The sequence below is a fragment of the Castor canadensis genome, chromosome 5, assembly GCF_047511655.1.
Source record: "Castor canadensis chromosome 5, mCasCan1.hap1v2, whole genome shotgun sequence".
Lineage (NCBI taxonomy): Eukaryota > Metazoa > Chordata > Mammalia > Rodentia > Castoridae > Castor > Castor canadensis.
Genome location: NC_133390.1, coordinates 165,606,886 through 165,628,544, shown reverse-complemented (window position 1 = coordinate 165,628,544; position 21,659 = coordinate 165,606,886). Strand labels below are relative to the sequence as shown.

The 21,659-nt window shown below is 42.3% G+C and overlaps 1 protein-coding gene across 11 annotated transcripts in view; it reads left to right on the top strand.

Moving 5' to 3' along the window:
* Nucleotides 1–21,659, top strand: part of Ptprt (protein tyrosine phosphatase receptor type T) — a 1,025,960-nt gene that overhangs the window by 332,740 nt on the left and 671,561 nt on the right. For all 11 annotated transcript variants that reach the window (XM_074074791.1, XM_074074788.1, XM_074074793.1 and 8 more), the window contains exons 3-4: nt 4,261–4,532; nt 14,468–14,549. In XM_074074791.1, coding sequence (XP_073930892.1) covers nt 4,261–4,532; nt 14,468–14,549 — 354 coding nt within the window. The remainder of the gene's footprint in view (nt 1–4,260; nt 4,533–14,467; nt 14,550–21,659) is intronic.

Below are 21,659 nucleotides of genomic sequence, written 5' to 3'. Positions count from 1 at the left end.
ACGTAGGTCCTGGTGCTGGAAGCTGGTAGGGCCACCTGTCTGAGGGACTGTTCCTCCCTTTCAGAGCTCTAGGCCCTCAGCTGCCAGTCGCCAGAGCACACTCATGTAATCTTAATGAACAATGTGCAAAGCCATTAAAAACTCAATTAGGACTTTCTTTTTACGGCCGATGTGAGGAAATGCAATCCTGAGGTGCCCATGTGTAAACACAATAGCCGCCATCTGCCACCGCAAAACGTTTTGCCTTCAAAAAAGGGGGTCTGTGTTGTCGACACATCAGTAGCAGGGCGCTTATCAAGGCGTTATTATGCACGAAGGGGGAAAATGTAAAATTTATGGGCAGCCAGAGACTATTTCCTGGTTTAATTCCACAATTTTCAGTATTATGTGTAATAACTATGAGGAAACTAATGCTGTTTTATGTTCCTTATCACGTTAGTGGATTTTTTTTTTTTTTTGAGGGTGAAGGAAAAAGAATGTACTTACAGTTTTCCTCTTTCTTGTTTTTGACTGATCTTGGCATAATGACCAGCTCATTTTTGATCTCCAGGAAACTGACAGCCCTGCGATGATGTTAATTATGCCAACATGTTGATCAAAGATGGTGCCACTGAGCCACACTGAACAAGGGCTTTCACTCCTGAACACTCAGAAATGGCAGGCCTGGGCTCCACTCACAGATATGGCTTCCTGCCTTTCTGGAAGATGTGAGAAGACCTCGGGAAGGTGGACAAGAAGTGGAGGGGGCTGCAGATGGCAATCCCACCTCCCCTAAGTCACTGCTTCTACCTGCCTTGGTGCCTTTACACGTGCCTGTTTTGCTGTTTCAAATATGCTTCCAAGTTACCACCCAGTGTTCCCACTCTTAATCATGTCCTGATTTAGAGCATGTGACAGCTTTGCTTAGTAACTATCCTTTCACATCATACTCTCTTCTTGAGTAAAGGGAGGTGTAGAACTAGGGACTCCACTAGGATGCAAAAATCATGATAATACTAGCTAATGAATACAGCACACTTTAAATTTTGAATGACTCAAAAACCCAATGGAGTTTATTCCTTCTTTACTAAAGTCCAAAATGGGTGTTTCTAATAGGTGGGTGACCTGCAGTCTAGTCATGGAGAGTCAGGGATCCTGGCTCCTTTTATTGTGACCCTGTCTTCTCCTAGGCTCTTGAAATACTGAACATTCAGTTCTACATGGAAAAGAGAATGGTCCAGTGTCTCTCACATTTTAATATGTGTACAGCTCACTGAGGCATCTTGATAAAATGTAGACTTGGGTGGGACTGAGATTCTGATTTATTATGAGCTCCTAGGTGATGCTGGGACTGCTGGGCCTAGCATCATCCTTTGGGAGACAAGATGAAGAAGGATGATGTGGGCAGGGAGGGAGGTGTCTTTTATGGACCAGATCTGGCAGTGGTATGCATCATGTTCATGCCAAATCCACTGAAATTGGTGGGGAGTTAGGAGTTAATGTGTGCATGGGGGCCTCAAGGAGAGAGCCAGGCATACCTTGATTCTCAGACTGCCTCCTCTCCTAGGAGATGGGCAACACTTAATTGGCAGAGCAGTCACCCTCCCTTTGTGGGACTTGGGGGTCATTACTTATCTAAGGAAACCCTCTGAAGCCCCATAGGATGGAGGCCAGTAGACAGGTACAGGCATGGACCTGGGTCAGTCTTGTCTCTAAGCCTCAACTCCTCTTTAATGGTTTCTTCCTTGTTGCTCATTGAAAAGTTATGATAATCAGATAACATTTATAATGGGGAGACATCTCCCCACTTCCCTCTAGTCACTGGCAGACCATAAAGTAGAATACATAACCCTCTTGGAAGCACTTGCTCCACTTCTAGTGGCTGGTGCTTCATGAGGTGGGTGAATTTTCTGCTTGGTAGGATGCTGGAAATATGATTTCTCTGTCCTTGTCACCCTTCTTTTCACTGGCTCCTTTTTGGTATGAGTCAGCTCAATTGCCCTAAGAGATCATCCTGGTAGAATAACTCTGGCCTTGGGGATCTGGGCAGGGTCAAGAGTGGGGTCTAAGCCACGCAGCTGCTCTGCACACTAGCTGGGGGGAGGACAGGTGCAGGAAGCCTAATTTGGCCTCACATCTAGGATGCTTTCTTTAATCCAGCTTTGTGAGCAGCTAGTATAGAGGTTTTGAATGGGATTTCTTTCCTGTATCTGTTGGTAATTCATTCAGAATACAGAGGATACAGAACATGAATGGTTGATACTGTCTAGAACCTCAGCCAGATAGTCCAGCACTTAGTAACTGGCAGCTGTTATTCCTTGTAGTGTTAGGATCAAAGAGTAAGTGACCTACAGGTACCAAAGTGGCTCATCTTGGCTGTGAATAAGTGGTCCTAAGGTTTCATTCTAAATGAAGATTTTAGTGGTTACAATACGAGTTCAAAGCAATCATGGTTTTCTAGGTGGAAATATTCATCCCAGAATCACCTGAGTTTTATGGTGCAGTTTATTTAGTAGAGTAAAACTTTAAGTCTCAGAGTTCAGCCTTTCCCATTGATGGTGAAACTCCCTTAGATGGCTCCTCAGTGTGTCCAGGCTGTGTTCAGCCACCTGTAGTAATGGAAAACCACCTTGTCTCTGGAAAGCTGATCCCATTTTGCACCAACTTCCCTTGTTAGAAAGTCTTTTGCATGTTGAAGTGAAATGTGCCTCCTGGTGGCTTCTTACCTGCGTGTGGCTCTCAGGAACTTTATCCATTAGCTATCTCTCCAGTCACACTTCATAACCATCCTAGAGAAAACAGGTGGAAAACAACAAGAAGTATTTGTTCTCACACTCGTGGGCCTGTGCTTGGTTGTGGATTGGCTTGTTGGCCATGTAGCTGTGCAGGTGTCATGGCCTGATCTTCACTGTAGGTGAGCTCATGACTCCTCCATGTGTGTTTATTCATGATCCCAAGCTGAAACGGACAGAGCTACCTGGGGTGCATTCTTCCCGTGAAAGGGGGCAGTAATGATGGAGGCAAGCCTGCTAGGCAAGCACATTTTAAGCATCTGATAATTGTTCTGTTACCATCCTGTTGATCAAAGCAAGTCACATGGTGGAGCCTGAAATCAAGGGATAGAAACATATCCTCTGCTTCTGCTTAGAGGAAGTGCAAAGCCAATGGCAAAGAACTTGGAACCAGGGAAGGATGAAGTACTGGGGACAACTATTTAGTCTGTCAGAACAACTCAGAAGAGGCTCATTTCTTTTTATGAGATAGCTTTTTTAATGCTTAGAAACAGTTATGTCCTCTGTGAATACTAAGAATAGCATAAACTTTAAAGTTAAAATCTGGGTTCCCTCCCTCTTTGTTCAAGTGGCCCAGAGAAAGTCATTCAGTCCTTTTTTTTTCAGTACTAGGGTTTGAACTTAGGGCCTTGCATTTGCTAGGAAGGCACTCTACCACTTGAGCCATACACCTAGACCTTTTTGCTTTAGTAAGGTCTCACTTTTTTGCCCAGGGCTGGCCTTAGACCACTATCATTTCTATCTATGCCTCCTGTATAGCTGGAATTATAGGTATGTGCTATCCTGCCTGGTTGTTTGTTCAGATGGGGGCCTCACTAAATCTTTTGCCTGGGCTGGTCTTGAATCACAATTCTCCCAATCTTTGCCTTCCTATTAGTTTTCAATCTTTAAGTTAAGTGAATATTCTCCAGCTCAATCTGAAGATTAAATCAAATTAAATATAAACAAGGCACCTCCCATAGGCACCAGTTCTCTGAAAATGCTTCACAAATGTTACTTATTTTCCTTTGTTCCTGGACATTGTCCTGCACATTCCCTTATTTCTCCAGGACTCCCTGCTTACTTGGATAACTCTATTCCATATGCTCCTCTGGCATATTGTTTCCTGTACTCCCTGTGGGACCAGGTGGAATCCGTTAGAACCATGGCCCTTCCAGTATTGTGCAGTTTCTACCTCTGTTAGAACAACCCAAGCTTCTACGAGGTTCCTTTTCATCTCATTCCACCTGCAAAGGTTGCAGTTAACTCACTTCTGGGGGTTTTATTTCACACTTCCTTCAAGAGCTAACCGTAATGTTTCTACCTTGTAGAAATTCTTTCAAATTCTTAAAATTTCATGGTGCTAGGGATTTTTAGTTCCAATGACAGAAGAGGTCACTCAGGTTCAGGGTGACTTCATCTCCAGCCACCCCTCTGGCCACCATGTTTGTGGTGTGATTGATTCTCATTCTCTCTCCTTCTCTCTACTCCCCCCTTGGGGGTTTTCCAGGATCCTTCATGATGGTGAACAGCTCTGGGAGGGCCTCTGGCCAGAAGGCCCACCTTCTTCTGCCCACCCTGAAGGAGAACGACACTCACTGCATTGACTTCCATTACTACTTCTCCAGCCGTGATCGGTCTAGCCCTGGAGCCTTGAATGTCTATGTAAAAGTGAACGGTGGACCTCAGGGGAACCCTGTCTGGAACGTGTCTGGAGTTGTCACTGAGGGCTGGGTGAAGGCAGAGCTTGCCATCAGCACCTTCTGGCCACATTTCTATCAGGTACAGCACTTTACCATGGCTTGGTTTAAAAAATGTCTTGACACACCTATGCACCTCTTTTCCTTCCTCCAGTGTGGAGGTCTGCAGATGACTTCATTGCTGCATCACTCACTCAGTTGTGTTTACTGGGCTTCTCCAGGGATGCAGAGGTGGCCTGTCACAGCTCTTGCCTCCCTGGATGGCATGGTCTGGAGGAGGAGACTGATGTGTAAATAATTACAGCATAGCAGTTTGCATGCCACTCTCCAGAGTGCTAGAGGAAGGTAGACAGTGAAGTCATGTATAAATGAAAATGCTTCCAACCACCTGATGAGGGAGGTATTTTACTATCCCTGCCTTGTAGATGAAAACATTGAAGCCCAGAGAGAAGAGCTAACTAGTCGTGAAGGGGCTGTTTGGTGGAGAAAAGCCATGGGAATGGCTTCTAAGAGGAAAGGACTGCTGGGCTGAGTCCTGACTGGTAAATAAAATGTATTGGAAGAGGAGAAAAAGGACATTTGGATTGCCAGGGACAGAGCATATGGTGGAAGAGAGGAGTGAGTTGAGATTATGGCAGAATTTGGAAACTCTAAATTCTTTACGGGTACATTGCCAAAGTGTTAGACAGGGAGGTGGGTCTGCATGGCAGGTAGGTAATGTGGGGCCAAGCCTGAAGGCCAGGTTGATGAGTTTGCCTCTAGAGCGAACCATGGCAGGGAAAGGGCACTTTCTCCCAACTCACTGTGAGTCCATACTTTTATAAACCACAATAAAAAATGTCATGGCAATGCCAAATTGCTCTATCAGTTTCTAAACACCATTCTCACTTTCCCTCCTTACTTCACTGAGGACTGAGAGCACACAGTGCTCACAGCGTGCTGCAAGGTGCAGGGCTCCAGGTCGATATAGCCCGAGACCATTGAGAGTTTTTTCTTAAACAGTACTGTTAGGGTAAAACTTACATGTCATAGAATCTACCTATTTTAGTTATGCAATGTGGTGATTTTTAGGAAAGGTACTGGGTTGTGCAGCCACCACCTTAAACCACTTCCAGAACGTTTTTATCATCCCAATAAGATTTCTTGTACCTATTTGTAGTTAATCCCCACTCCCACTTTTGAAAAGTTTTAAGTAAGAAACTGACAGATATCTGCAGTTTGGAGAAATTTCTCTAGTATCTGAAGCAGAAGATGAACCTGAGGGTAGTAAGACAAATAGCCATAGCTTCTTCAGTGTCCTCCAGTTCCACGTCCATGGTACAGTCCTTTCAGTTGTCAGTGTTAGGGATACATTTTTCTATCAAGACCACTTGTTGAGTTTACATGGAAGAGATAATTGCCTTGGCAACTAGAAATCAGAATTTAGTACTCAATTATCTGAGATACTTAGCCTAGATTTTTGCCATGTCTGCTTCTATTTTGTCCTCAGTTTATTTCTAGAATAATTGTATTGTCCTTTGTTAGACATTTCCTGAAATTCCTTTTAGAAGCAGGGGAGAGCTGCTGCCGATGGTGACAGTGGTGATGAAGAGGTGACGATGCTGACCATTTGTTGAGGGTTTATCATGTCCAAGGCATAGCACAAACTACTCTATCAGGAATGCAGATGTGAGTTGGGCAAAGTCTGGCCTTGTGGAAGTCAGTGTGGACTGTGCTCATTTGTGTCAGATGAAGCCCCCACTCCCTTCTTGAAGGCAGCAATATCTTATTGATAAAAATGGCTAAAACAGAGTCCACTGATTTCAACATGGGTGTCATTGGTGCTGTGATATGTTTTATCCTAAATGTCTTGAGACAAGTACCTTTGTTCTCCTCATTTCTGTGACTTTGCCTTTTGTGCAGCACAGCTTAATGAGTACCAGACCCACAAACTTCCATCTGACACTCATGATACCAGATAGGCTTCAGAATTCAGAATAGCAGGAATTTATAGGGTAATATATTTGCATACACTGTATGCTTTATAACACCTCTAGTGAGCTCTGGGACAGCACCTCATAGTCAAATGTACTAATTTTCCTCCCACAAAACCTACACATATTAATAAGAAGTGGGACAAAGACTATAAATTGTGTCAGACCAGCTCAGCTCAGCTTTTACCATCAAACCAGTTTATGTAGCACCTATGTGAAATACTCGTTTCAAAGTATTTAGGGTTTCTGAGTTGCATTAATGGTATAGCCTTGTATTATCTACCTATGTAGTTGCATGGAGAAGCTCTTGCTATAAATCTTGTGAAGAATCCCCACCACTTATTCCCTGAGATACTTCAAGGAGAAGGGTGATGTTGTCAAGGTCACAGCACTTTGAAAAAGCTGCATGATGTGTCTGGTAGGAAACATAGCTAGAACCAAGTTGGGGGTTTCAAGAAGTCAGAAAGAAACCTGTGTATTGTTGTTTAATTTATTGTCTCCTGTTGAAACTTTGACCTTGACCTGTTTTTATCATGTGATCACCATACTGTAGTGGTAGTATTCTACAGATAGATGATCCTAATCCCTGTTTGTCTGGGATAGCCCTGGTTTACTTCTCTTGTCTTGGTGAAATTGTTGAGAGCACGTAGCCCAGTTTGGATGATAAATTACATACCCTCTCTGTCTATACAAATTTATAGAATGTATGTTGACTCATGGGTTTTTGCTTATCTTCATTTTATAGATCAGGTAAACATTTTCTGTAGAGGATCACACAAAAAATATTTTAGTGTTTTTTGTGGGCCTTAAAATCTCTGTTGTAATTACTCAACTCTGCTTTGTATTGTGAAAGCAGCCATAGCCAATATGTGAATGAATGGACATAGCTGTGTTCCAATAAAACTTTATGTACAACAATGGGTGCTGAACTAGATTTGACTTCCAGGCCATAGTTTCCTGAATCCTAATGTGGTTGAGGCCAAGAGATGGATAATGAAGTCCAAGAACAAACAGCAAACCATTGGCAAAGCTGGGACCAGACCCAAATGCCTGGTCCCTATACTGTCTTCACTGTATCAATTGAGTGTAGACATCAACTATCTCCAGAAGCTCATATATACCCCTACTAAGGCCTAAGACCTTAATGTTCCAATAAGAAGCCCTTTACCAGGAGCTGTACAAATGGGGATAAGATGGGATTAGAGACTGAAGGTCAGTCAACCGAAAACCTGACCCAGAAGAGGGACTGCCCCACCATTTGCCATGATCTTTGATGGTGTGAGGAAAAGAGGACATTTCTTGAAGTTCTATGGTCCCTGCCCTGTGGCTGGACCATTGCCCCTCATCTATCTATACAATAGCTCCCTGCACAGGTGGCAGCAGGTCTTGTCTTTTATAATGGGGACATTACAGGTAAATGAAGTTCCCACAATTCTGCCTGAGTCCTCTGGCTCCAAGCTCTATGTCTTGTGTTTAGGGAGAAATAGCTTGCTCATTCTGAGACTCCTCTCTAGTTGTGTAATGTAGGCCATATCCTGTCATCAGTCAGAATCACAGCTCTCTAATTTGTCAGATGGAAAGAGGAACAGATTCAATGAAGGCTCCTGTCAGGTGGGACTTGCCATGGGCCTCAGCAATTGTTGTAAGGAAGGAGGAAGGGAAAGAAAAAGAGAAAAGGGAGAAAGAGGGAGAAAGCCCTCTGTTGTCCAGTCTGTCTATCTGTCTTTGGTGCTTCCTGTGCCATCCCTGTGATAATCAGCCTCATCTGGGTAACTTTTCTGATTTCCAAGGTGTTGACTACCACAGCATCATTACATTTTCTCTTCTCTAAGCTTTGCAGCAACAAAAACACTAATAGCGTTGAGAGCAGCACTTTGGAAAAGACATGTGTTTTAAACACATACAAACACATGCACCCAGATACCAATGGAGGCTTATATGTTTATATACAGTGAAGTACACTCATGTGCCAAACCTCTGCATACTCCCAGACTTCAACACACTTGCACATACACACACACAGGTAGCATGATGAGAAAAGGGGACAGCCCAGGAGACTCAAACACGGAGCAAAATGACTCTTAAAATCTTGCAGACCTTGAAATCTGGTCTTGCATGTAGATTCTGTGGACTAAATACAATTTGGTTTTCAGCATTGATGGGATTCAGATCTGATAGTTTATTATGCATTCATTTACTAAAGTCATATTTCACAGTCCTAAAATTGACTTTAGCTCTGTAATAAACACAGATTTCATCTTTCTTATTATGGGGCTTTCTGGGACCAGACCTTCAGCAAGGCCCCAGATCAGAAAGTCCCTGCATAGCCCAAACCCTTTATCTGCCTCTTCTCAGGACAGCAGGGCTGATTAAATGCCTGTGAAGGCACATGTTTTTGATTGCTGTCTCTTTCTGGGTGATATAAATTCTATTTCATATTTTTAATCACTCTGAACTTTTCTGTCCTGAGATTTAAAAAAATAACTTTTATTAATTTTTATTCTCCTGCCTAGGTAAAGTGACCTTTATTCAGCATTTATAATTGCTACATAGATCCCTACAATGAAAGACTCACCTAAATTTGATTCAACTGATCTTGCAACCTAGTCCCTTCCTCAGGAATTCCCCTGGTATCTGGTATTCTGTAGGCTTAACAATTGCACTGGCAATTCAGGAGAGTTCATCACAATATGGGGCCCACTCTCATCCTTGTAACTCCATCCCAACTCCTCTATCGTCCATTCCATCCCTCTCTACAAATCAGCCAATCCACCTCTTCATTTTGTGCAGGCCACCAGGTTAGTGTGAGAAAGAGTGTCTCTTATTTTTACTCTAAAAAATCCTTCCTCATAAAAATGTATATGTATAGGTCCCATTCCTAAGAGTTCTGATAATCAACATTTTTCTCTTATCCTTTAAGAAAATGTTTGCATCCCCTTGAATTGTTTGCTATACATGTTCTGTGTACAAGGATTACAAAATGAGAGTAAAACAGCAGATCTCTTAAACTATGGCCGATGCATCTGCACCATCCTCCAAATATGTGCACACCTGATTTTTTTGATGGGTTGAATATCAATGTCTCTCAGCCTCTCTTGGGAGGCTACTTCCTGGCTTCATCTCATGCACAGAGAGGTTTGCAACTTTCCTTGCATATCCCATCTCCCCAGCACTTGCACTAGGAGGTCTCAAATGGGGCTCTAGTACAGTGCCATGATGGTAGGTTCACATGGCAGCCTTAGGGTTGAAGAATCTTCCTCAGAGGTGTTGGGATTTCCATCCTAGGCCTTCTGCTCTGGTCCTTGCATGCAGGGTCTCTTCAGTCCTTCACTGAACTTCACCCATCCTCCATGACCCCTGAGGACAGTCAGGACTAGAGTAGCCTCCAGTCTTCTCACTCTTATTCCATTACCTGAATTTCATTCCCCAAAGGCCTTGGTTTGAGTTTCTTTGTGAATGTGCTTGGCCAAAGCACATTCTCTCTCTTTTCAAAACTCCTGGACAGGACTTTCTTTCCCAGAAGGTCATGGCTCCTCCCATCTCTTTGTGGTGTCTGTCCCCAGGGACTGGAGTTGGCTAAGTCCTAGGCATGAGCTTCCTGTGATCAGGACCCTCCCCACACACCAAAGCACAGTGATAGGGCAATCAAAGGCTGCAGGGGTCTTCTGGGATACCTTCCCACCATCTCCTGTGACATTTAAGAAAATTTGAATTCATAGGTTAATACCATTCCTAACTTTATCTTTTGTGAATTAATTCCTGCAGAAATTATTTGCCAGTTTTTCTTTTGGAGGGTTTATTCATTTATTTGGTTGATTGACAATAGTCCTTTGCATGCAGAAAAAAGCACGTATTCCTTTTAGCTGGCATATATATTACAAGTATTATTCTCAGCTTGTCAGTTGACTCTTAATTTTGTTTCAGACTTTTGTTAATGCACAAAACACACTTTGACATCATAGTTATTATGAAGGTATTGTGTCACTTTGAAGAACTTGATTTTTAACATTCATTATTTTCCAGTTTTAGAGAATTTGCTTAGAAACTATATTAACTCAAACCTATACAACTTCTGTTTTTTTTTTTGAGGGATTTATTAAAGTTACACCATGGTCTACTTTATGATCTTTTCATAAATTCATGAGCATTTGAGCAGAAATTTCACTCTCTCTTTAAGTTAACATACATTTAGTAAATACATTACATATATATATATATATGCATATATATACTTGATATCATTGCATTTTTCTCTATAAGAATCTAAGATGTGTTAAAATCTTCAAATACTGTGGGTTTTTTTCCCCATCTTTTTTCCTCTTTTTAGTCTCTTGGTTTGTGTGTTTTTTAAGTGACCATTTTAGTTCACTTAATGGTTTTTATTTTTCTTTTTGGTTAAAATTCCACTCTGAGGCACTTCCATTATTTTTACAACAACTGTTTTCTGTTTATTTGCTTTCCCTATTGTGTCTTTGTTCAGCTTGTTATTTTTAAGGTTATGGAGTCATTCTGTTTTAGGTGTTTATCTTATAGCATGCAATTAGACTTTGATTATTTAGACAGTCTGGGAGCTTTTCCTGTTTTAACCCATTTATATTTATTGTCAAAGCAGAAATATTTTTCCAGACTTTTGTCATTTTTATTACACAGCTTAAATGCGTTCATGCTATTTCTTTCTCAATGTATTTATTTTAATGTTGTATTTTCTTTTATTTTTTCTAAGGACTTTGCTTTTGATTTCCTTTGAATTATTTTAGAAAACACAACTAGATTCCTCACAGAAAGACCTTCTGTTGGTTTTGTCTCCTGCAGGGTGAGGGAGCTGTCACACTTTTATTTGGCAAGCTTTCCTCACCTCCTGCACAATTTTGCGTGTTAATTCTCTCTGAGTTACCCAGCTATCTTAGTAAACCACTTTGCCAGGGTGGTCAACATGTTGGTGCAGCTGCCATGTTTTGTGTGACTGCACATAAGTTCCAGCAGCCCACACTGCTTCATTGATAGCTCTTACTATTCAAGGAGGTTGCTCTTCACAGTTATTGTTACCTGTCCACCATTCCCTTCTCGCTTATTACAGCTGTTGGAGTTCCAGGTCCCACTGTGAATGTTAACCTTTGAATCTACTGACCTGAACATATGGATCACTAAAAGTTTCCACATGGCTGTTTTCCTGTTTGTCTCATCACCTACAGTCCATACACAGGGTTGACCTGAAGAGTAAAAGTCAAGAGGAAGAGAGTCCATTTTGGGGACTGTCAAAGTGGCAGAAATAAAGTGATGGCAGGCTAAACCAGAGCAGTGGTCCTGATGTCTGACTGGTTTTGATTTACCAAAGACTGTTATTGATCTATCCTAATAACAGAGATGGAAAAACAGGAACATATTTGACAAATATTAGTAGTGTAGAAGCACAAGAAACTGAAGATGATAGATAAGGGTGAAGGAGAAGCCCAGACGGATGCCCAGACTTCTAGCTTGGATGACTAGATGAAACAAATGCCTCCCATCAAGTTCCATATTTCAGGAGGGATAGCCGAGTGGGAAGAGAGGGAGGAGACTTGAGAGGGGATTTGTTCAGTTATGTTGTATACAATTTGCAACTGAGGCATCAATGTGATATCTAGGTAGAAACAAAAAGCTGCAAGCTGGATAAGTGAGACTGTTGTTCAGCAGAAAGGTCTAGGATGTAGACCTGGGCTTCAAGATTGCCAGTGGATTGGCAGTGGCTGAAGGCAGAGTGTGTGCATTTCAAAGAGGGGTAGAGGAGGTCCACTTTTAAAAGGGCAAAGGAAGAGTGCTTGCAAGCTTATGCTAGCATAGTCCCAGATTTATGAGGAAAAACTGTGCTGTGTCCTCTGTCCCAGAAAGAAGAGAGATCTAGAAAGGGAGAAGCTATGAACTCTAACAATTGTAGGATGATGCAGTAGTAATAATAATTAGGGTAGATTTTTTTTTTGTCTTTTCTTTTGTGGTGCTGGGATTGAACCCAGGGTTTCACGCATGCTAGGCAAGCACTGTACCATCGAGCTACATCCCAGCCCTGATTAGGGTAGATTTTTATTGGGAAAGTACTGTGTGCCACACAATGTTCTAAGAAGGGTATTAACTCTCTCAATCTGAAAAATCACCCAATGAGGCTGACATTTAAGATTACAGACGCAGAAACTGTGGTATACAACAGTAAAATACCTCTCCCTGTAGCACTACCAAGACTAACCCAGGTATTTTGATCCAGAGCTCAAGCATGGCATCATCTTCCTCTTTAAAGAAAGATAAAGACTAGAAAAAGTATCTGTTGGATTTAGTGCTTACGTGATTATTAGTGGCTTTTATGAAGTTTTGAGGGGAGTGTTGGAGACAAAGTCTAGATTTTATGCATGTTGAAGTTTTATAGTCAATAAAAGAAAGTGTGGGGAGTGATGATGATTAAATTGCTGAGAATTATAAGTGTAATTGAAATGCAACTGTACTATAATAGAGAAGAACCTACTACAAAGGGATAGTTTTTCAGGAATAGGAGAAGCCCAAATATTCATATGTATTGAGGTCATGGTTAAAAGGGAGGGATGGAGATAAAGGACAGAGAGAGGAAATCAAGAAGAACCAAGAAGTTGGAAAATGCAGTGTGGGGCAGGGTCAAGGGCACTGGCATTTCTTGCAGAGCAGAGACTATGTTGGTGTAGATGAAGATTAGGTTGGTGGGTAAGGATTTAGAAGTCCCTTTGTCCTCTTAAATATGTGGTGTCTGCTGGAGTTGGATGGGTGAATGATGAAAGAGGAACATTTATGTGGGATCCAGGAGTGGAGAAGGTAGATTGCAATAGGCTTGGCAAAGTTGGAATAAAGGTGGGAAGGAGTTGGGGCTTCAGGAGACATTTATATGGGTGATTAGCCAAATTGATGGAGGAATCTGGATTTTTTAAGGATGCAGAAGGTCTAAGTGGACATGCAGGAAAGTAGAGGTCCATGTACCATTTGAGCCCGAGTTGCAGGTTAAAGAGCAGTGACTTGGGAGAGGACTGTGGGGTAGGAGATTATGACGGAGTACAAGAAAATGGAACTTCCAAGTTCTAGAGTGGTGATGGACAAGATTGAGGAGGTGGCTGAGGTGGGTTGGAGGAGAATGCCATTGGAATTAGGGAGGTCAAGGATAGCAGCCATGTGGCCCATATAACTATTCAGGTTTCCTTGGTGAAGCCAGAGGAAAGGTGAGGGAAGCTGTTATCTAAATTATAAATTTTTTATGTTGTAGGTAGAGACATGAGGATTTTAATTCCAGGCCAGTCCGGATGAAAGTTAGTGAAACCCTATCTCAAAAACAAACCAAGCATGGTAACATAAGACTGTTCCTTGGGAGGAAGAGGTAGGAGGATACCAGGAGACCCTACCTGAAAAGCAAACTAAAAATAAAACAACTGTAGGTATGGTTCAAGTGGTAGAAACACTTGCTTAGTAAGTGAAAGAGCCTGAGTTAAATCCCTAGTATCACAAAGAAAAAAAAAAATGGAAATGAGCAGTTTAGGTGGGAATCAAATTGGTGAATTCAAAGAACTTGTTGCCCTCTACCCCTGAATACCAACAGGTACGCGCTGCTTATTTGTCAGTCATTCAGGTGGCTTATGTCCCTTAAAAGTGTAGAATCCAATCAGAGTCAGCGTGGCTTATGCCACTTCCAGGGTAATAAGAAAGTGGGATATTAGGAAGAAATTCTCCCCTGTGTTTCATTTGGAACCACAATGAAAAAGGTGCAGATTGGAGCCCCAGGCCATGTTTGGGTTGTTTTCCTTGCATCTCAGTGTTATTTCTGAAATCCATTAAAAATGTCCATGTGGTTGACCTCTGTTGCTAGTGACTAGAGTGTGGCCTTTTGCGTGTTTTGAAAATTCAAGTCACCTGCCAGCATTACGTGCTGCCCAATCATGAGGCCTCTTTGGTTGGTTCTGATGGGAAGCTGAGACAGAAAGAGATGGGGGCTGGGCAACTTCCTAGGATGGATATTTACAATTGCTTCTGTGAAATTGACTCCTGCCCCTGTGTGTTGCAGGTGATATTTGAATCGGTCTCTTTGAAGGGTCATCCTGGCTACATCGCTGTGGACGAGGTCCGGGTCCTCGCTCATCCATGCAGTAAGTCTGTCTCTTTCTCCCAACACAGCCCTGCTCCATTCCAGACTGGGTAGCTCTGAGATTATAAGCAACCTCCCTATTCATTCAGCTCACAAACATCTGTCTCTCTCTCTCTCTCTCTCTCTCTCTCTCTCTCTCTCTCTCTTCCTCTCTCCCTCTCTCTCTCTCTCTCTCTCTCTCTCTCTCTCTCTTTCTCTCCTTTAATCTTTCAAAAATGCTTACATACCCAATGCAATCAGTCCTGAATAAATCCATAATTTTGCCGGTCTGTTCAACAGGCAGTACCTTCAGGAATTTGCAGAGAGCAGCAGAACATCTTCGTTTGACTCTCTCTCCATTATTAAGGCAGTCTAAAGTCCTGATTGTTTATTAGTGGGATTCAGACCACTGAAGTGGAAGAATTAGAGGGCTTTGGATAGAATCTTGTGCAATTGTCTTAAAAAAAAGAATACCACCAAAACACTGAGCAAATTAGCACACTGTTCACTCACAGGGAAAAGTGCCCCAAAGCTATTAATTCTTCAAAAATAATTTTAAATATACTCATCAGCCCCATGTAGGCGTAGGGAGAGATTACTCCTGGTGGTTGCTACTTATTTAGTGTCAAGAATCCTTAAAGCCATGCTGCTTCTCCAGGCCCATCTACTTTCCCTTTAAAGTTCCCTCTCTTTGCAATATGTAGTCAAACACACTTGAATGAATGTGTTTCAGAAGGGAGATGTGGTTCCTGTCAAATCAGAGAGGCCAAGTCCTGCGTGCAGGTAGTTGTGATGGCATCATATCTAAAGACAGTCCATTGGGGACTGTAACCAAAGGGATTGTGGCAGCACCTGGAAGGAGCAGCAGGGATGCCAGCCCCAATTCGTTAGTGCTCTGGTTAGATTTCTATCAGTTTCTTTTCAGCCATCTAGTTCTAGGTAACCTCCCCTGGGGGACGGTGGAGGGAGTCTTTCCATTATCTCATATGACCCTGAGTCATTGTGTTAGTCAGCTTCTTGTTACCATAATGAAATACCTAAGGCAGGCTAGACCTCTTTACCAAGAAAAGAGGTTTAATTAGCTCATGGTTTTGGAGGTTCCAGGACATGCCATAGTTGGACTAAGTGTCTATCCTCTTTATGGCCCCAACTTTGGGGGCTTAAACTCCTGCCTCAATTCAGAGGACAAACCATAGCAGTTATGCTGTGGGCTATTATGCATTTACTGCTGTCTCAAAAGATGTCATGTGTGCTCTCCTAATGTACCTTTAATCCTTCTACCTGGGGACTATTCTCACCTCAGCCCCATTTATATTTCTTTCAGTGAGATGGTTCTTTTCACTTCTGCTGAAATGAATTTGTGAGACCCTCAAATATGACTTCCTTCCCTCTTTCTGCCACGAGACCACCATGCTCTGACTTATTTCTTAGAGAGCTTTCTCTGGAGGAGTTTGAGAAAAGTTCTAAATCCCAGACAATATTTTGGGGAGCTGAGTTTGGTGTGTATGCAAGACAGACATGCTCTGTCCCAGGACTTAACCCAGTATGTCAGAAATACTGAGGTCCTCTAGATTCTCCACTACTCTGGCTTAAGGTCCCTACTATCTGGGTTACACACTAAGCCTTTTAGACTTTCTTGGATGGGTCTCTCCATTCAGTCATGCCTGGAAAATGTGTCTGCTGAACCAGACTTGATGTGAAGAGGATCTAGAAACCTCCAGCTATGCAAGGTTCATATTATAGACATGCAGATGAAGACTCCTTACCAGGACAAAATATTTCCCCACTTTGGTTCCTGGGTATCATTTTTGTCTGCTGCCCCTTGGAGAAGAATCTTCATTCTAAGACAGGACAGATGTTTAAGGAAGTTTCTGTTCTACCTATAGTCCATGTAACCACACACTCAACGCGGCACAGTCCCTAGATTTTTGTTGTTGTTATTGCTTTTTTGGGGGGAAGGGTGGTATTGGGGTTTGAACTCAGGGCCCTGAACTTGCTAGACAAGTGCTCTACCACTTGATCCATGTCTCCAGTCCTTTTTGCTTTAATTTATTTTTCAGATAGGATCTCACATTTTTGTTAGGGACTGGCTTTGGACCATGTTTCTCCTATCTCCACCTCCCGCATAGCTGGGATTACAGATGTGTACTACAATTCCAGGCCTCCCAGTTATGAACAGTCTCTGAAAGAAGCCTTCTGTCTTTCTCAATTCCTGCATATACCTCTCCTCCTAGAACATGCTTACCTTTGCATCTGAGTTCCTGATTCATAACTTAGGTGACACTTGGCTTTTTCCAGCAGAATACAGCATGGTATTCTCTCCTTGGGTCCCAGAACTCTGTGCTCTAATGGGAATTTTCACCTCCACCATTATACCCAGCCTCGATGCTCATCTCTTGGTAGAATCTCTGCCTTAGTTCCATACACTGTCTATAGCTTGTCATCACAGGCAAACATTCCCTTCTCTCTGATTAATCTCCATGGGACAGCATTCACCAGAGAGCATTTAGATGCCTTTCCTCCATGAAAGACTCAGGGTGCCTTCAGAAATTTCCCTTCTCTGGGGCTGCTATGAATTTGGGATTCTCCTGACAGACTCATCCTCCTGCTGAGGACTGTGGATTACATGGTTATAGAATTGCTAAGAGCCTGTTACTCAGCAAATGGGCCATGGGATATAACTCAGGAAGATGTGACCCTGGCTCTACTCTTGCATGATTTGCTTTGGCTGAGTTCAACTTCAGTGCTTAGGCAGCTTAAACACAAACTTCCCAGAAACCTTCTTATATGAGACCCATGACAGAGTGGCTGGAGTTGAAAAAAATTGCATTTAACTATATGTGCAAATCCTGACAGTGTCTGTGAGCTCAATCCAGGACTTTATTCATCCTTTTTTTCAAAAGTGAATTATTTATTGTGAGCTATGTGTTCAAAAGCTTTTCTGGGTACAATGGATACTTAAGTGAGTAAGAAAAGTTAGGTTTTTGTTCTCATGATATTTACTTGGCAGGAGGGACAGGAAGAAAGGTACTAAATAGGTAACTAATATTAAGTAAGTAATAAATAATTTAAGACAGTGGTAAGTGCTGCGAATATAATAAATTTGAGACTGTTCATTAGTGGTGGTGGTGGGGCCTTTGAAGATGTGCTTTGATCTGGGACTCGAATCTTAGAAAGGAGTTCACTGTGTGAGAATTTATGAAGGAAACAGGATTCATCAGCGGAAACAGGAAGGATAAGGGCCCTACCATGAGAGAAACTTCGGGCTGACTGAGCTCTTGAGCAAATGGAACATAGCAGGGAGTGGTCGAAGTGAATGCTGGGCATGTAATCTGGGTCTGACCACTCATCATGGGCTGTTTACAGGTTAATCCAAGTGCCAGAAGCAGCAGTGGAGGGTTATGCTGGGGTATTACCTCAGTTAATTGTTCAAGAATGACTTGGACTGCTTTGGAAAGTGAATTGAAGAGCCATGGGAAGGTCAGGAAACCTGTGGGGAAGAGTGTGCTGGAGCCAGGCAAGAGATGGTGGTGGTCTGGACCAGGGTAAAGGAGAGCCATTCATTCACCAACTAACAAATGTTCACTGAGCATGTACTTAGTATCAAACACTGTTATGGGTTTATGAGAGTGTGGAAAATAGATTCATTCTCTGTCCTCATGAGCTTCCACTGAAGTGAGAGAAACTGAAAATAAAGCAAGTAATAGGTAATTAAATGATACAACAGATGGTGTATTACTTTGCTAGGACTGACATCAAGATGTGCCAGATTGAGTAACTTAAACAACCAAAGTGAACTTTCTTACAGTTCTTGAAGGTAGTTGTCCAAGGTCATGGTGTTGACAAATTTGGTTTCTCCTGAGACTATTCTCCTGGGCTTGCAGATGTTCACCTTCTCACTGTATTCTCATGTGGTCTTTCCTCTGTGTGCATACCCTTGCTATCTCTGTGTATTCAAATTTCCTTATCTTATAAGGACACTAGTTGGATTAGATTAGGGTCTATCCAATGGCCTGGTTTTAATCACTTCTCTTAAGGCCCTATTTCTAAATATAGTCACATTCTGAAGCACTAAGGAGGTAGAGCTTTGGCATATGAATTTCAGGGGGACATGATTCAGCTTATAACAGATGGTAAGTAAGCAGTGCTATGAAGAAGTAGATGGAGAGGAGTGGTTAGAGTAGAAATGTATTTAGGCACTAAATTTAGGCACCAAAACTAACTGGTTTTATTTGATGAGTCAGTTTGGGAAAAGGAGGCCTCAAAGATGGCAGCTCCCAGATCTCTGGCTTATGCAAAGTAGTACAAATCTGGGGAGAACTGAGCATGTGTGCTATCTCCTGAGGTGCTGACCATGGCCCCAGGAGCTACTCAGATTACACGTCATGCATCCTGCTTGCAGCTTCTGAACTGTTCTTTAGACTGAAAGTATTTTCTCCAAACTTTAGCTTCAGTATTAATATATTTATGACTTCACTCATGGATGGTTAAAAATTTAAGTATATTAAAAATATGCATTCCTTCATGTCCTGAAGCTTTTTAATTCTCTGCTGCTGTCCTTCAAAACATCTTCTGTTACCATATGACCAGAGTTTATCAATAAATGCTGTTACTAATGACTCCAAAAGTTCTAGAGGGTTAGTGCCTGATTTGCTATTATATTCCCCATCATTTGGAGCTGAAGTTATGACTTCAAATGCTTGCCTCAAAGCTTCCAAAACAGTGACCAGAAGTCAGGAGTAATACTCAAAGGAAATTCTTTTCTCTTACCACCTGAAATCTCTGCTCTATATTTTATAGCCCATTTAACATTTTTTTTTTTTTGTTATTCCAAAAGTTACTATTTGGCCATCATTACCAACCACGCTCTGCTGGTTCTCAGTGTTAGCCTGAGTATGCGATAAATGTCAGCAGCATTTTCCACTTGCTTTCAAAGTTTCTAACTCCTAAGTTGACTTTTAAAATTTTTCAAACCAATTTTTTAAAAAACCATCATAACCTTGCAGGACCATGTCCCCAAGCTCACAGAGCATCTGCAACACATTTCTAATGTATGTAGTGAGCTTTCTCTCCAATTGTGTGGGCTCCTGCTGAGCACTGTCAGGCTTAAAGAGCGAGATAAAGGGCACAATAATACGTCTTCAGATGCTGCACTGACATCTGCAGGAGTTTAAATGTCACCAACATCAAGGCATCTTTGCCCCAAATGCACAGCCCATTTTCTCTTAACCCTGTTCAGCAGGATCCTACTTTGGGGTAGCTGAGTCTCAGTGGGGAGTGAGTGAGTGATGCTTAAAGCCATGAACTGGTGGCTGGCCTGGGTGCTGAGGTCAGCCATATTTGACTAAAGGTTGATGAGTCAAAGTTGGTGAAGGTATTTCTCTCCAAGAGCTTGAGTGTGAGGGCAGGGAGGGAATAACAATGGAAAGAGTGTTTGACAGAAGAGGAGATTGGAGTGGGGAGTAGAAAAAGGAGAGCTGAAGAGGCCAGGCGTACAGAAAAGAGGACCAAACGGGTTCCTAAGAGAGAGCTACCTGTCGTGAGCCAAGGGTGATCAGGGGTCTCAAAGAGCAGAGACAAGAATGAGTACCTGTAGAGGGAATGCTGAGTGAGAAGAGGGCAGTGAAGATAAGTCCCTGTATGGTCCAAGGTTAGCAGTCCCTTGATCCTCATACTGCAGTGCATGGATGACTGGGGGTGTAACTGGATTTATGGGGCCAAGTAGATCAAGACTGGCCAGTAGAAATTGTTCTAGGTGATTTACACAAGAACAACATATCAGAGACCATAGACTGATGAAGCCTGCCTATTGATATGTTTTGTTAAGTCTTTGTGATGTTGTAATAAAATTCAGCCAATATTTTAGATAAGAGGTTTCATATAAAATCAGAACTTTTTACTTCCCTGGAGAAACCAAAGGATTGACATTCTGAAGCAAAGTACTCTTTCGGTCCCTACTTCTGCTGTACTTAAGTAGCAGCTTCCTCTTTTCTGTGGGGCACCAAGTACCCCCAGACCTCACTACTCCCTATTGTCTTCCCAGTGTTGAAGCTTCCAGTTGCAATTATGCTTGCAATGTTGTTTTTCTTATGTAGAAAAATCTTTATTTTACTTGAGTCTCTATCAAAAGTGGGAAAACAAATAAAAGGGGCAAGGAGATGGTGTTTTTGTTTCTTTTGATTTATAACTGAACCACTTTTATTAATTTACGTAACTGTCTGGTTCCTGTGGGCTCATATGTTCTATATCTTTGTTGTAAATTATGTGTTTTGCCAGACTGTTAACACTAGGGGCCACTGGGCATTTAACTTTTGAATCTAGAAGGGAGGGAGGAGAGGGATTTAAGAGGAAAGAATCAAGACAAAAGGTCTGTTGCTGAGAAAAGGGAAGAGGGGAGGAGCCAGAAATAAGCAGGGGCCATTGATTTAGAGAGGGTCTGTCTCTAATTGTACATGTCTGAGAGCCTAATGTTTTCCCCAGTATCCTAATTTTCCCCAGTGTCCTAGAGGGTATGGACAGAGCAACCCTTTGTAAAATTCAACACAGAACTTCTCAGCCTTGAGACCGAGGCTCAGCACTCCCCCCTGGGTGGATGTCCCCTTTTCTTTAAACCTGTGGCATAAACAGACATACAAGGTTCGCTCACTCCATTACCACTTGAAGAATTGACTTGAACTGGTATTTCCAAAAATAACTTTACAAAATTATACAGGAGAGCCAAAAGAAACGATTTCAGCAATCAAAGCTGCATGATATTTGTCAGGTTGGCTGGATGCAGGAATCTTAAACTCTGAGAAGCCCACCAGAAATGGTCTTGCCTGGTCTGTAGACCCTTGATGCCACTCTAGCAGCGGGGCCCTGAATGTACCAAGTGGAGTCTCTGAGCTGTTGTCATTAGTTTAAAAAGCTGAGCAGAAGGTCTATATTTTCTCATAGCCAGTGTCCCTGATCACACCAAAGTTCTTGGATTTTTCAGAGCCTTTACAGGTGGTGACACAGTTTGGTAGACAAGATAGTTCAAAGTGTGAAGCCCACAGGAAAAATAATAAGGAAAGGGGTTACATGCAAAATATTGGGGAGCAAGTAGAGGACCCTACAGTGCCAGCACCATCTTGTCTGGGAACCCTTTCTC